Raw genomic sequence first — 15,898 nt, 5'->3', positions numbered from 1 at the left:
GGACTCGCGTGTTTATGTCCCTGTGGGATATTAGTGTGCAGTTTGCTCCTGATGCCTTTGGTTTTGCTCTCAAGGTCACGCATCTCGTGGCTGAGGTGGGAGATGTTTCTTGTCCTCTCTTTGCTGGGAGAGATGTGTGGAGTTGGCATTGCCTCCTTGACTCTCGTGGAATCCACCACTTTGCTGTCTGGGCCTGCAAACTTTTCACAAGTTTTAAATTGCAGATTCAGTTCCTTTAATAGTTATAGGTTTTACTTATATTTTGTTTGGTTTGGTTTTCTTTTCTTTTTCTTTTTTTTTTTACGGCCGGATTGGAGTACATCTGCAACCTGTGCCACAGCTTGTGAACCCACTGAGCCAGACCAGGGACCCAGCCTGCATCCTGCAGAGACAGTGTCAGGTCCCGAACCGACTGAGCCGCAACAGCAACCCCTGCTCATGTTTTGGATTTTCTCCTTATCTTGGGTGGGCTTGTGGTTTTGAGAATCGGGTCCGTTTGATCTAGATTGTCAAATTTATGCAAGCTGAGTTGTTGGTACTGTTCCTTTAGTCTTTTGACGTCCACAGGGTCTGTGGCAGTGTCCCATTTTCCTTTTAGATATTGGTGGGGCTTTGGTGTTTTTTCTTTTTCCCTTTGTCTCTCTTGCTGGAAGTTTATCAATTGTATTGGTCTTTTCAAAGAACCAGTTTTGAGTTTCACTGCTCTTTCCTCCTGTTTTCTGCACAGCAAACATCTTCATGTTCTTCCCGAGCAACTTCCTGGGGCTTCTGTGGTCCCAGGAGTCCCCACGTCTCCATGGCTGTGTTTGCACCTTTGTCACATGTTGCCAGACTGTCCCCTCAAGTTCTCCCAGACCTGGATGTCTCTCGGGAGGAGAAGAGCAACAACAGGAAGGACCAGGAGTGCCCACTGAGGCTCAGCCGTAACAAACCCAGCTGGCATCCTGAGGACTCGGCTTTAATCCCTGGCCTCACTCAGTGGGTTAGGGATCCAGCGTTGCCAAGAGCTGTCGTGTAGGTCGCAGACGCAGCTCAGTTCCTGCGTTGCTGTGGCTGCGGCCCAGGCCGGCAGCTGCAGCTTGGATGTGCCCCCTAGCCTGGGAACCTCCATGTGCCACAGGTGCAGCCCTAAAAAGCCAAAAAAAAAAAAAAAAAAAAAGGAAGAACCTTCCTGGCTGACACGTAGGTTTTCCGTGGGAGGCGCTGTGCTGAGTGCTGCGACCCGACGACAGACAGCCCTTCCTCGCCGCAGACGAGAAGGCTGGGTGCAGAGGAGGTGGCGCCTGGGGGTCTGGATGTGAGGGAGGAGCTCAGCACAGGCTTCGAGCTGCGCCCTCGTGTGATTTAAAGGTGGGACGAGGCCCAGGCGGGCTCTGTCCTGTGGGCTCCCCCTCTGGAGGGCCCACAGGGAAGCGTGCAGGGGCTCATGATGGGTCCTTAGCTCCGGGGGGGCCCAGGGAGGTGGCTGTTGGCGGGGGTGGGGGGTGGGGGGTGTTACCTGCCTCCAGCAAACCCTCCACCCCACGCAGGTGGGGCCTCCAGGGATCTCCTGGACGCCAGGCCTCCTCCCTTCCCCATCACGGCAGCAGTCATGCAGGGCAGTCTCACTGGGTCCCTGAACCTCCCTGGCACAGGAGTGTGTGCCCAGCTGGCCCTCCTCTGCTCTTCCTCTGCGCCAGCCTCATCCCGGAAGCTTAGCTTTCTCTCTGGGATGCCCTTTTCTGGGTCCCAAGGCCGCTCTGTCTCCTAAGTGTCCTTGCTGCATCTTTGAGAATGAGTGGTGGGTGATTACTTCGGCAGGTGACTTGAGTGTGTGTGAATGAGACTGGGCTCCCGAGGAGAAGGCGCCCGCTTGCCCCGGGTCCCCTGGTAGACGTTCGAGGGCCAGCAGAGGGAGTCCAGTGTCCTGGCCGGATGCACAGATGGCACCTTGCTGAATGCTGGTGGCAGCCGTGGTGCTGGGGACATCTGGGCTGGGCCTTTCAGTTGATGGGCAGCTGGTGAGGGGCGGGCATGGCGGAGAGAAGGGATGGCTGCGAGGGCCGCAGAAGGGCCTGGCAGGGGGCCGGCTGGGGCAGCGGGCCTCTGCCCTCCTGCGGCTGGTGCTGCCGCTCACTCCGCGGAGGGCGGGGCTTGCCCGGAGTCACGGCCTCAGGCGCAGAGGCAGCCTCCTTGGCCGGTGTTGGGTAGCCGATGTGTCCCCGGGGCCTCCCTTCTCATCTGGCGGCCCTCCTAGGAGCTGTCCCCTGGGATGCAGCCTGGAGGCAGAGGGAGCTCCCGCTCGGAGCAACGTGGCTCCTCCTCCCCCCTCTTCTGGGGAGCATCTCCTGGGGGTCCCCAGGCGCACACACACTTTTTTTTTTTAGGTTCCCAGGCGAGGGGTTGAACTGGAGCTGTAGCCACTGGCCTGTGGCACAGCCACAGCAACACCAGATCCCAGCTGCATCTGTGGCCTACACCCCAGCTCACAGCAAGACCGGATCCTTAACCCACTGAGCGAGGCCTGGGGTCAAACCTGTGTCCTCGTGGTATCAGTCAGATTCGTTCTCTGACTGAAGTCCCGCCAGACACACTTCTAACCTTTGGAAACTGGGTCTTTGAAGGCAGGTGTCTGTCGGTACCTGTGTTTGTGCAGTCGTGAGGGAGGAAGCCCGGCTTTGACCCCGAGGAGGCAGAGCGTGCTGGTTGGGGGCACTCCTTCTGTCTCAAAGAACAGCAGCCCTGCCCGGAGGGGGCTCTCTCAGGCACGGCCTGCTGGGGTCCTGGCCAGGCTCTGGTCCTGGAGCTTAGAAGGTTCTGCATCTTTCCTTCTATCCTGTGGCCCCCTCCTCAGAGCCCCACTGAGTTCCCGGCTGGCCTCAGCTCTCTCCTGCTCTCAGGAAGTAGCCGAGTTCTGTCCTGGAAGCCTCGGGTGAGAGAGGACTGCTGTTTCCAAAGTGTCACCTGCAGAGTTCCCGCTGTGGTGCACCGGGTTGGGGATCCGTGTTGTCTCTGCAGCGGTGCAGATTTGATCCCTGGCCTGGCGCAGCGCTTAAGGATCCAGCATTGTCACAGCTGTGGCTGGGATTCGATCCATGGCCTGGGAACTTCCATGTGCTGCAGGTGCAGCCAGAAAAGAAAAAAGTCATTTGCTGCTTTTGCCACGTCCTGTGCTCCTTGCTGCATGTTTCCGTATCGTAATTGGGACGATGCAGGCCCTTGGGTCGCTATGTCTGGTTGAAAGGTGTTTAGGCTTGTTTATTGCCTGCAGCAAAGTCCATGCTGGGGCCACGGCCCCGCGTCCGGGCCCTGATAAGGCCTGGTCCAGTGTCTTTTGCACGCTTTGGAGGAGTTATGTCTGAGCTCGGGCTGAGGGGCTGCTGGACTTCTCTTCTGTTCTGGACCCCTCAGCTGGACCTCGTATGGGTGTCCCCCCTCAAGAGGAGTTTCAAGACAGCGACAGAAACCCTTCACTTTACAATGAGCACAAACTGGAGTTCCCGTTGTGGCGCAGTGGAAACGAATCCGACGAGGAACCGTGAGGTTGCAGGTTCGATCCCTGGCCTCGCTCAGTGGGTTAAGGATCCGGCGTTGCTGTGAGCTGGGGTGTGGGTTGGAGATGTGGCTCGGATCCCGCGTTGCTGTGGCTGTGGTGTAGGCCGGCAGCTGTAGCTCTCATTTGACTCCTAACCTGGGAACCTCCGTATGCCGCGGGCGCAGCCCTGAAGAGCAAGTGTAAAATAAAGCAGAACGAACACAAACTCACTAAGCTTTTGCTCGCCCACCGCGGAGGGTCTGAGGGTGAAACGGAGGCTGGTGCTGTGTGGGTCTGGGCCGCTCCCCGTTGCTGCTTCTCTCTTTCCGGTCTCGTGGTGCAGGTGGCGCTTGGTCCTCAGGGCTCCGAGTGGCCGAGCCCGCGCCCGTCCCCCTCTTGCTTTGCAGCCACCAGCCCTCAGCCCAGAGGGCGGCAGGGGGAACTTGGGGCCCCTCTCCTGCTCGCCACGAGGGGGCGGGCTTGGCCTCACCGCCCTGGACAAAAGCCGCAACTTCGCGTGCGCTTCTTCTCGGAGGCAGCCTCTCTTGGTAGAAAATGCCAGGTGTTCTGAGGGAGAGGAGCCGTCTGGGAACAGCATGCTTCGGTGGTTTTGGCCAGAGGGGTGCCCAAGCTCTCTTTCCTCCTTCAGGGCCCCCAGCCCTGGGGTGTTAGTGGTCAGAGGTTTGCTGAATAAGCGGCACTTTCCTACCGTCCCCCTCGCTTTCCAGATATCGTCTGGTAACCAGCTCCCAGGGGGAGTGTTCGTTGAGTAAAAGAGTCTGCGTCTGGAGCTCGGCTGTGGCGGGACGGGATCGCCGCTGTCCCGGGAGCCGCCGGGCCTCGGGTTGGATCCCAGGTCCTGCACAGTGGGTCAGGGATCCGGCGTTGCTGCAGCTGCAGCTTAGTCTGATCCCTGGCCCGGGAGCTCCATGTGCCCCGGCGCGGCCAAAGAGGACCCCCAGATAAATAAATAGATAAAAGAACCTGCATCAATTTGGCCAACAGGTTCTGGCCTCCTGCCTGCTCCCTGTCCCTAGCCGGCTGGACCCCGTAAGGCGCCTTCCTTGCCGGAGCTTAATCCATGTTTCTCTTGGGCGCAGGGATGACCTGAGGCTGCACACGAGGCCCTCGGGGCGCACAGGCTGGTGTGCAGCGTGTGTGAGTGTGCGTGGGGAGCAAGAGTCAGGAGTCAGCTCCAGGAGCAGATGTGCCCGGGACAGCCCCAGGAGGGGTGACGGGGCTTTGGGAGAGGCAGGGAAGGACAGTACAGCACCAGGAAGTCGAGGTCCCTGGGGTGCAAGGAGGGGCGCCCAGAGCCAGAGTGCAGGGGAGGGGCGGGGGGTAGGTGGGGGGGGGGGTCACACTCACCAGAGTGGGTGTCCCCTCTGACTCAGCAGCGTCCTCGTGGGCTCTCTCCTGGTCCCCCACCTGCGTCTAAGCAGGAGAGTGGCTGGGAGGGAGGCCACCCAGGGTCTTTGTTCTGGAAGGGGGGCCTCCGGATTTGTAGCGTTCACTGTCCCTTTGCATGTGATATTTTGTAATTGTTTGTTAAAGCACATGCCCACTCTAGCTAAACAAGGTGTTTTCTTACCTTTTGTGAAGTAAAAGTTGGGCAGCACAGGACGCAGGTGAAAATGCGTCTCTGCTGGTCAGGTGACTGAGGGCTTGTGCCTTCTTCAGTGGTTCCTATGTCTAAAAGATCGTAAATATAAAAATTCTAAAGGTTAGAAAGCTGGAGTTCCCTGGTAGCCTCAGGGTTAAGGACTCGGCATTGTCATGGCTGCGGCCCGGGTTCCATCCCCGGCCTGGGAAATTCTGCATGCTGCCTGTGGCCCCAAAAAAGAAAAAAAACTACCACCACCGGGATAGGGTAGAAGATGCAGGGCCTCTGCAGCGTCACGGTAGTGCTGGTGTGTCAGAGCCCCTCATTTCTGGGCCCGGGGACAGGTCTCCCTGGGGCCTGTGCTGCCCCGGCCCTCTCCAGGCCCCAGCGTGCCCCGCCTGGTCTTGCCTTCCATGCCCTCTGCTGCCGGCTCTTGAAGATGCCGAGTTTGTGGTAACTTGCAAGGGCAGCAGTAGGAAACCGCCATACGCCGGGTGTGATGACAAAACCACCTCCAGGGACCGCCGCCTGTCCCCAGGCACCACGCCCTGTGGGAGGGGCCACAGGCCCCCTGCCTGTCCCCATTGTTGGACCCCAGGAGGCGGGGGCCTCGGCCCCAGGGAGACTCCTGAGGTGGGGAGCGCTGGGTGCTTGGCCCCCTGACGGCCCCTGCTCTGCTCCTGGCTTCGTCCAGCCGCTCGTGGCCCAGAAACTGCGCAGCCAGGCCTCCCTGACACTCTTCAGAGTTCCCTTAGCCTGTCTTGTTTCTTTTTTTCCCAGTTGAACTTGAGACTCATTTTGTTCAGATCTTGTAAATAGTCTTGGTTTGGGATTGGTTTGGGACTTGGATACAGTCACAGGCCAGCTGGAGGCCAGCTTGTCCTCGGCTGCCTGTGCTGGTGGCCGCCCATGGACAACACGGGGGCCCTTCTGGCCCCGGGAGGTGGGCCACGTGCTGTCCTCAGAGGCCTCTTGTCTGAATTCAGAGAGCTGGCTTTCCAGGTCCCTGTCCCTTCTGCGTGTCCATTTCATCCGCACTGGGGTCCTGGTCCCTCCAGCAGGCCCTGCCTCCTAACCTCCCCCAGGTGGCTGAGAGTGTGAGGTCGTGTCCCTAGCTTCAGGGGCCTCTAAACCCGGGGTCTGTACTTTGTAACAAACACACTGGCCCGTGGGACGGGCAGCACCTTCCGCTCGCAGCCTTTGCTGGGTCCCCGGGCCCTCACTTTGGCAGCGGCTGGTCCCCATTGGAAGATCTGTCTTCAGTGGTGGGATGGATAAGTCTGGTGAGCAGTCCGGATGTGTCCACCTGGCTGTCTTCACAGGGAAGCAGAGCAGGACCCCGGTCCAGAAGCCCTGCAGGACTTCCTGGACTGGCTCAGAGACAGCGGCGGTTTCAGAACGGTGCCCTTGGGTCCAGCTACGGCAAGACTAGGCTCTGCAGGTTGCCACTCTGTGGGTAGACAGGCAGCACCCAGATGGTGCTGCGAGCGGAAAGGTGCTGCCCGTCCCACGGGCCAGTGTGTTTGTTACAAAGTACAGACCCCGGGGTTAGAGGCCCCTGAAGCTAGGGACACGACCTCACACTCTCAGCCACCTGGGGGAGGTTAGGAGGCAGGGCCTGCTGGAGGGACCAGGACCCCAGTGCAGGAGGTGCGTGTGCCTCCTGCAGATGCATGGCTCCGAGGCCCCAGGCCACACAGGACAAGGTCCCTGCCCTCCAGGAGCCCGCAGTCCCCCCTGGGGAAAGAGATGCACTGAGACGGTCGTGGTGCAGGTGTAACTGCTGGGAGCGGGCCGGCCCAGGGCACCCGAGGGCCAGGGCGAGGGGCTGGGCTGGGCTTGGGCCAGGCCTGCGCCCTGGAGAGCTGTGCTCCCACTCAGCCGCCTGGTGACGGCGGTCTAGCCACTCGGGGAGAATGCAGACGGGCACAGCCCACCTGCCTTAGCTCCAGGTCAAGGCCACGACCCTGTTGGCACGGCAGAGGTGTGAACGGCGCTGGGGGGCACTTGCTGCTGACCCCGCTGTGTTCTTGCTCCAGAAGCGCCTTACGCCCCCAAAGGGCTGTCAACACAGGTCTCCGCCAGATTTTGCCTGATCAGTCTGATTTGCGTTTCCAGGTGCTGGCAAAACCCCAACCCTGGGCGGCGGCTTCCATGTGAACCTGGGAAAGGAGTCACGAGCACAGACCCTGCAGAACGGTATGTCCACCACGGGTGCTGCTGGAAGAGGGCGGGCTCCTGGGGCCGGGGTGGGGGTGGGATGTGGAATGAAAGGCGAGAGGGGGCAGCCTGCAGCGAGTCCCTCCCCAGCCTTGTCTCCCTCCAAGCTTGCTGCAGGCCAGGCTTCTGGAGGGGGTATGTCTGTGGAGTCCCCACCCTGGGTCATCAAGACCGTCCTGGAGTCCCGTCCCCCAGACTGCCAGGAGCTCCCTGGGTGACCTAGAGTCCCACCCCCAGGTCTGCAGGACCCCCTGGGTCTCCTGCAGAGACCCTCTGTCAGGGCTTCTCCCTGAGATCTCTGGATGCTGCTGGGCCCACACCTGTCGGTTCGTGGTTTCGCCGAGAAAAGTGCGGTGACAGGCACCGTTTTCCTTGAGCCCCGTTGCAGTTCGAGGCCGCAGCGGACGGGCAGTGTCTGTTCCGATGTTGGTCTGTTTTTAATCGGGTTACTCGTCTCCTCGGTGAATTGTAAAAGGTCTTTCTACGTTTAGGCACAAGGCTCTTAGCCGCCTCTGGTCGTGATTTACAGAAAATCTTCCTTCGCTCTGGGGTGTTTTTCCCTTTCTTGATGGTGAGCTTTGAAGCACAAAGGTGTTAGTTTTGATGATGTGCAGCTCGTCAGTGTATTCCTTTGTCGTTTGTGTTTGTTGTGTCATAACTGGGAAAAATCGCCCCATTCAATCCGAATTGCAAAGGTCTCTGCTTCCGCTCCCTTCTGGGTTTTAGGGGCTCGCTCTTGGTTGAGATTTTGATCTTCTTTGCGTGTGGGGAAGGGCTCAGCTTCACGCTCGCACGCGGGTCTCCCGCTGTCCCGGCGCCGTTTGCTGAAGAGACTGTTTGCCCAGTTGGCACCTTTGTCAGAGTCGGCGGGCGTACAGGTGAGGGTTGACGTGCGGATTCTCCCTCTGCCCCGTGGACCGTCTCTGCTCCTTTTGCGAGTGTCACACTCTTGCGGTGGTTGTGTCTTCGTAGCGAGTTTTGGAATCAGGAAGCTGGGTCCTCCCGGTTGATTCTTCACTTAACATGGTTTTGCCGACGCGTCTGAGTCCCTTGGCTTTTCCCACGGGTTTAGGATCAGCGTGTCCGTTTCTGCAAAGCAGGCCCCTAGGGTTTTGATAGGGATTGGCTGAATCCGCAGACCAACTTGGGGAGGATGGCCCCCTTAACGAGCCGAGGTCGGAGTGCCCGTCGCGGCTCAGCGGTTAACGAATATGACTGGGAACCATGAGGACGCCGGTTCGATCCCTGGCTTCGCTCAGTGGGTTCAGGATCTGGTGTTGCCATGAGCTGTGGTGTAGGTTGCAGCCTGACCCCCCCTTTGCTTGGCCTTCGCGCCCGCTGTGCAAGCCTCGCTCCTCGGCTTGCTTCTAGGTGGTGCTGTCACAGAATCTTTCCCCTCTGGGGCTGCCTTCATCAGCTCTCCCGCACGTGAAGAAAGGGCATCCTTCTGAAAACCTCGAGTAGCTTCTTCACCAGACCCAAATCGGTTACCAGGAGCAACGCTTACGCAGACCTGCTCATGGCGGTAAAATTGGGAGCTAACCGTAAAGAGAAAGAAAGAACCCATCCTGGTTAAAACACTTGAAATAACCCTTGGTCTAAGTGAGCCATCAGCCTCCTGGGAACAGCGTGGGGTCTGAGGCCAAGGTGGAGCCGCTCCACTGAGGGGGGCCCGCAGCCCTGGGGGGACCCCGGGCCGTCCCCCCTGCACCCCTTTCCCCAGGGTTCCTGCCCAGGGTCTGCGCCCAGCCCCAGCGGCCTGGTGCCGGAGGAGGGGCCGGCTCTCCCTCCAGCCACCCGGGCGCGTCCCTCCCGTCTCCGCGGCCGCCTCCGCCGTCAGCGGCCTGCCTGCGGGGCTGGGGCTGGTTGGAGGGTGGAGGAGGCCCTCGGGCCCGGCCAGGGCTCTGCCGGTGCTGACTGGCCGCGCCAGGGCGAGCACCGCGCCCTGGCCTCTCCGGGCTCTTCTCTCTGCCTGGGCGAGGTTGCGCCGATTTCATCTCCTTGCTGTCATTTCCCTGGAGGTTTTGGGGAGAGGCGAGGGCTGACGGCAGCCTGTCTTCTGCGCTTCCTCTGAGACGCCCCGGCTGCGTTTCCGACGTGGGGACCCTGCTCCTGTCTCTCATTTCATGCTCTGCACGGACCTTTTATTTTTTTATTTTTTTGCCTTTTCTACTAGGGCCGCTCCTGCATGTGGAGGTTCCCAGGCTAGGGGTCGAATCGGAGCTGCAGCTGCTGGTCTACACCACAGCCTCAGCAATGCCAGATCCACGCTGCATCTGCGACCTACACCACAGCGCAGGGCAATGCTGCATCCTTAACCTTCTGGGCGAGGCCAGGGATCGAACCCGCAACCTCGTGGTTCCTAGTCGGATTCGTTAACCCCTGCGCCGCGATGGGAGCTCCTCTGCGCTGAGCTTTTTAACCCCTTCACGGCCGTTCACTGGTTTAACCACGGTGTGTGCTCCTTTCGCCTGTCTCGGGAACGTGTGTCCCCCACTCCTCTTGCCCCAGCGCCGGGAGTCTCACTGGGCTCACAGGCGTGGGGCCGGCCACCCCCAGCGCTCTCCCCGGCGGCCAGTCCTCCCTGCACGCGCCCCCACCTGCCCCGAGCCTGTTGGGTTTGGTTGAAATCTGTGGATGTCACTTCAGCTCTTACTATTTCTGTTAAGTTTTGGTTGCTGAAAGAAATGAGAAAACAAGAGAGTTGGGAGGGGGGTGCCGGGGGCTGCTCTGTTCATGGGGCCCCTCCCGCCCTCCTGGAGGTGTGTGCTGGCACCTGCACCCCCCCCCGCCCCCCGCCCCGCACCTGCCAGCTCCCCTCCCCCCACACCCGCCCCTCCCACCTTGGCTCTGGTTGTGTTGGGAAGGTACGCAGGTCACGGTAGAGGCGTGGTCGGTGAGATAAACACCCTGGACCCCCTGTGCACACCCGCCTTTGCCTTCCCTCTGGTGCCCCACAGAGCACGGGAAAGGGGGGCAGTGCCTCCAGGGAAGGGGTTTAGCCCAGTCTAGGCTCCGTCCCTTTCCTTCTTAGCTGGCGCCTTTTGGGTTTCTCTCTGCCTCTGGCGTGCTGAAAGGCCTCCGGGCCAGAGCTTTTTTCACTGATTTGACAAGCCCTTTCATTTGGAAAATATTTCTTGGGACTTTGTGCGTGTGTGTGTGTGTGTGTGTGTGTGTGTGTGTGTGTGTGTCTTTTTAGGGCCGCATCCTCGGCACAGGGAAGTTCCCAGGCTAGGGGTCTAATCGGAGCTACGTCGCTGGCCTACACCACAGCCACAGCCACACCAGATCCAAGCCACATCGGGACCTACACACAGCTCCCGGCAACGCCAGATCCTTAACCCACTGAGCGAGGCCAGGGATGGAACCTGCATCCTCGTGGATCCTAGTCGAGTTCGTGAACCGCTGGGCCACAAAGGGGACTCCCTGGAAATATTTCTTGGGGAAACTTTTTTCTCGTCTTCTTCTTGTTGTTTTTCCGTTTGTTTGTTCGTTTTGTTTTTCTGGCCATGCCTGTGGCATGTGGAAGTTTCTGGGTGGGGGGTGGAACCTGCACCATGGCAGTGACCTGAGCCACAGCAGTGACACCACCAGATCCTTAACCACGCGGCCACCAGGGAACTCCTGAGGTCTTTTTGTGTGTTTGTTTTCCGTGATCTGACGTATGCGTTGCAAAGAGCATGCAGCGTCCCGACCTTAAGTGGACCCTGCTGGGTGAGGTTATGCGCCTTGAGGTGGCCTCACAGAGGAGGTGGAGCGTTCCTTGTGCCCAGAACGCTCCCTGCTGTCGGTTAGTTTGCTTTGCTTTTCTGCTTCAGGCAGTTGGGACCACAGCGCATGGCCCCTTTGCGTGTGGGTCAGCCGTCTGTTCACTGCTCTGTGGGTCCCAGTTGTGAACATAGCAGTTTAGCTGCCTTTCCTGTCCAGGGACGTTTGCTGTTCCCATCTCGGCCCCCTTGGGCGGACCCTTCTCTGGGGTCTGCGCCTGTGGGCGAGACTTCTGGGGCGTCTGGTCTGCTGGCCTCGTCGTCCTCAGCGGACTCGGCCAGGGGCCCTCCGGCCGGGCCATCCTGACTCACCCTCCAGCCATGTGGCACACGGCAGCCCGAGCTCGGGGCCTTGGCGGCGCCAGGCGTCCGTGGGTCTTTCTGGCGGGCGGGCACCGCACTTGTGGTGCCTTAGTTTGCTTACCCCGGTGAATGGTTACGCCGACTACTTCTGCGTATTTTTTGGGTATGTTTTTTGGCTGTTTGGAGAGTGCCTGTTTGACGCATCTCCTGCACAGGTTTTTTGGGCCATACCTGTGGCACGTGCAACTTCCCAGTCCAGGGGCTGAACCTGAGCCACAGCAGTGACCGGAGCCATGGTAGTGACAACACCAGCTCCTTAGCCTGCTGAGCCACAGGGGAACTCCCCGCACAATTTTCTTTTTCTTTTTCTTTTTTTTTAGGGCCGTGCCCGCAGTGTATGGGAGTTCCCAGGCCGGGAATGGAATCCAAGCCATAGCAGTGACCTGGGCCACTGCTGCGACAACAAGGGATCCTTAAACTGCTGAGGCACAGAGGAACTCCGAGATGTCTTCGTTTTAGCAGAGTCCCACTGTATCAGTTTTTATGTTAGGAGGATTTTGTGACTTAAGAAATTCTCCTCTGGAGTTCCTGCCGTGGCGCAGTGGCTTAGAACCCGAGTGCAGGGGCTCAGGTTGCTGCAGAGGTGCAGGTTCCATCCCTGGCCCGGTGGGTTAGTGGATTCAGTGTTGTTCGCATTCAGCCCCTGGCCCGGGAACTTCCATATACCGTGAGTGTGGCCATGAAGAGGGGAAAAAAAGGAGTTGCTGTCGTGGGGCAGCGGAAGCGAATCCGACTAGGAACCGTGAGGTTGTGGGTTCGATCCCTGGCCTCGCTCTGTGGGTCAAGGATCCGGCGTGGCCGTGCGCTGTGGCGTGGGTCACAGATGCGGCTCGGATCCCGCGTCGCTGCGGCTCTGGCGCAGGCCGGTGGCCGCAGCTCCCGCTGGACCCCGAGCCTGAAACCTCCGTAAGTCGCGGACGCGGCCCTAGAAAGAAAAAAGGCGAAAGAAAAAAGAAATTCTTGTCTGTCGCAGCCTCTGAAGATGCTTCCGAAGCTGCCTTGCCGTGTGTGTCGTGTGCGCGCCTGTGATCCGCCGCGGGCCGGCTCTCACGTGCGGTGTGAGGTGGGCGGGTTTCAGCCTGGACGCCCAGCTGGGCAACGGCGCCCGTTGGAAAGACGGTCCTTTGCTGGCTGGCACGGTGCCTCACCACACATCCGATGGCCAGAGACAGAGGCCTCGAAGCCAGGCTCTGGTGAGACCCCGCGGGCACGCGCTCTTCACCGGCCGCCCGGGGGCCGGTCTGTCCCGTCCGCGTCTCTGTTATTGGGGGGGGGTCCGCGTTGTGTCGCCTGCTCTTCGTGTCCGCCAGGATGACCGTCTGTCTCTTCCCGCTCGTTCGGTCGCCGTAGTGACTTACGCTGACCGGTGTTTGGATCGATGATCTCAGCTTGCGGCTCCGGGCTTCTCTGCCCCTGTCCAGTCTCTGTGCCCTTTGCCAGCTTGCTTCTCGAACACGGGGGAAAGTTTATTCGGAGACCGTCTGGGCCTTGAGTTTCCTGTGAGGAGACTTTAATAACAGTTTCGTTCGTTCATTCTTTTTGACTTGTGTTTAACAACAGTTTCTTCATTTTTTCCTTTTTTGGCCGCCCCGCGGCACATGGCGCTTCTGGGCCGGGGACCAGATCCGAGACCTGCCAGATGCTCAGCCGTGCTGGGCCGGGGACCGAGCCTGCGTCCCCGGCCCCAGAGACGCCGCCCATCCCGCTTTGCCACGACGGGAGCCCCGGATAGGTTTCTTTGGTGGGACTGTTGTAAATAGTATTTTCATGGGACCCCCTAGATTTTCTGTCTCTTCCTGTCAGTTTTGCTAAGACAAGCTTTTCAAATTACTCTCTGTCTCAGTCACGCAAATTCGCATTCATGTGGAGGTGGTCGTAGTACGGAGGTTTATTCATAATATCCGCTTCTGCCTTTACCTGCTTCCTAGATTTTCAGCGATGTTCTCATTTATTCCTGACATTGGTCATTTGTGCTTTATCCCTCTTATTCTTGAAAGATCTTGCTAGGACGCTCTCAGTTTAGCAATTGCGTTAATCTTAGCGTAGAGTGAGCTTGGCTTTGTTGCCCTTCTGGTGTTTGTTTTCTATTCAACTGGCTTCTGCTCCTCATCCGTCCCTTTCCTCCACGTCTTCTGTTTAGCTTTTCTTTCTCAGCCTCGTAAGCTGGAAGCTTCGTCGGTTGTCCGGGCTTTCTCTTCCTGATGCTTGCATCTCAGCTGTAGGTTCCTCTAGGCTTTGGTCCAATGGTAACCCCAGGTCTGGAGATGGCTCTTTCTCCTTTGACTTCCGTGGGGTTTGGACGTCTGTTTTACGACAGCGTCAAAGCTGCAGACTCCGAGCGCTCTGCCCTCCCGTGCCCTCCGTGCTGCAGGGCCCTGAGGGACCCCGGGCCTTTCTTAGGCTCCTCCCCCGTGACAGCTCCCTCCAGCTGGGCTGTTTGGGGTACACTGTGGAAGTCTCTCGGCTGAGTCTGCTGTGGCTTTGGGGTGCCATCCCAGGGGCCTGGCACCTTTCTCTTTGCCCCATGGCAGGTGTCCCTCAGGCCCCGTGATGGGCCACTGGCGACACTGGCCTAGATCACTGCTGGCTCCTCCACAGAAGGTCACCAGGAGAGGTCACATGTGTTTCTTTTCCACACGGTTCCGTGAGAGCAGCCCACTCAGCCGGGGGAGGGAGACTGAGCCCGCCTCCTCGGGCGGGTCACAGTGCGAGCACTGTTGGGAGGTGTTCCCTGAAATAAAGCGGGTGTTTTACAGCATCTGTGCCTGGCAGGGGAGTGGCCGGCCCCAGGGGGCCCTGCAAGCAGAGCAGGGGACAGGGGGGGCGGGGTGCTGCCTGGAAGCGGCTCAGGTTTCCCTTGGAGGGAAGTATGAGCGTTCTGGGCGGTGGGGGTGTCCTGGCCGGGCCGGGCCAGGAGATCGTCCTTCCTCCTCGTCCTTCCTGCCCTTCGGGGCTCCCTGGCTCCGTTGTTTCTGGTCGTGCCCATGGCACGTGGAGGTTCCTGGGCCAGGGAGCAGACCTGCGGCACCGCGGCGACCTGAGCCGCTGCAGCGACAGTGCCAGGTCGGTGACCCGCTGCGCCATGAGAGCGCCCCGGTTCCACCCACCTGAGGTTTTCCCTTGCTGCGTTTCACACTGTGTGTAGGCGGTCGCTGCTGCCGGTGGAGTTCGTTTGCCCTCTTTGTCTCTGAGGCTGCTCCTTGCCTCTGCGCCTGTCTGGAGGGACGGGCCTGCCCTGTTGGCCGCAAGCCTCCCTCTGTGGCCTCCGCCAGCCGGGGCTGCATCCTGGGCCTGTCCCTCCCCCGCCTCCTGGCGCCCCCGGACTCCTCCTCTGCCCGCTCCGTGGTGTGCTGCTTCTCGGGTTCCACCACCGGTTCAGTGGCCTCCCCGCTCACATCCTGGGGCCGTGTCTCTCTGGTCGCAGCCCGTTCACCCATCTCTGTGGATGGGCGTCTCGGGGGCCGGAATGGGCCCTCGCAGGCTTTCTCCGCCGGCGCCCGCTGGGCGACGCGGGGTTTCCCTCCGCGGTGCTCTTTTCTGCAGAGCTGGCTGATTCTCTGCCCGTGGCTCACGTTTGCATGAATGCGGGTCTTAAAGTGAGCCCTCCACATCCGTAGCCCCCCCGCCCAGGGCACCTGTTGGCCTCTGGGTGCCCCAGGACCTGCTCTCGGGAGGGGCTTCTGGTGTGTCGCCACGCGGGGGCCGGTGTGACGGGCAGCCTGCAGCCCCCACGGCTCTGAGTCGTGGCTGGCGTTGGGAAGGTCCTGCTGGCCTAGGGTGGGCCTTCTGCGGCCGGGCTGCCTAGATCCTTCTCCTCCTGCTGCCGGGGTACCTGCCTGCTGGTGCTGCCGCCACGTTCACGCTTGTTCTCTGCTGTCACCGCGGGCCGGAGGGACGCTGGTCAGCCACCGTCTCGGATGGAAAGGCAGGCCCTACTTTTACAAAGTGTCGGAGCGTGAGGGTACCTAGCTGCTGCCGCCTTCACGTCTCATCGTCTCTCGTTATCCACGGAGAGGGCGCTGTGGTTGTTAGGACTCTGCCTTCGTGACTTCGTGTTTATCAGCACATCCGGCGTTGAAAACCTGCGCGCATCAGCACCGGGGGACTTGCTCAGTCTGCCGGGAGGTGGGGGGGTCTGCTGAACCGCGCGAGTTAAAAGCTCGTTTTCGGGGAGTCCCTGCTGTGGTGCAGAGGGTTAAGAATCCGACCGCAGTGGCTCAGGTCGCTGTGGAGGTTCAGGTTCAACCCCCAGCCTGGGATCCTAAACCTACCGTGGTAGCCCACGCAGCGCAGGGGTTCAAGGTCTGGCCTTGCCAAAGCTGTGGCATAGGTTGCAGTTCTGGCTCAGATTCAGTGCCTGGCCCAGGAGCTTCCATATCCTGAGGGTGTGGCCGTGAAGAACAAATAAATAAAAACAATAACAGCTCCTCT

At 59.9% G+C, this 15,898-nt stretch overlaps 1 protein-coding gene across 3 annotated transcripts in view; it reads left to right on the top strand.

The window, feature by feature from the left end:
* BRF1 (BRF1 RNA polymerase III transcription initiation factor subunit) overlaps positions 1-15,898 on the top strand; it is a 52,260-nt gene that overhangs the window by 2,958 nt on the left and 33,404 nt on the right. For all 3 annotated transcript variants that reach the window (XM_047797335.1, XM_047797334.1, XM_047797337.1), the window contains exon 2: positions 7,236-7,316. In XM_047797335.1, the coding sequence (XP_047653291.1) occupies positions 7,236-7,316 (81 nt within the window). The remainder of the gene's footprint in view (positions 1-7,235; positions 7,317-15,898) is intronic.

This window comes from Phacochoerus africanus, chromosome 9 (assembly GCF_016906955.1).
Source record: "Phacochoerus africanus isolate WHEZ1 chromosome 9, ROS_Pafr_v1, whole genome shotgun sequence".
Taxonomy (NCBI): Eukaryota; Metazoa; Chordata; class Mammalia; order Artiodactyla; family Suidae; genus Phacochoerus; species Phacochoerus africanus.
The sequence above is the reverse complement of the archived record's forward strand: the minus strand, read 5'-3'. Positions and strand labels throughout refer to the sequence as shown.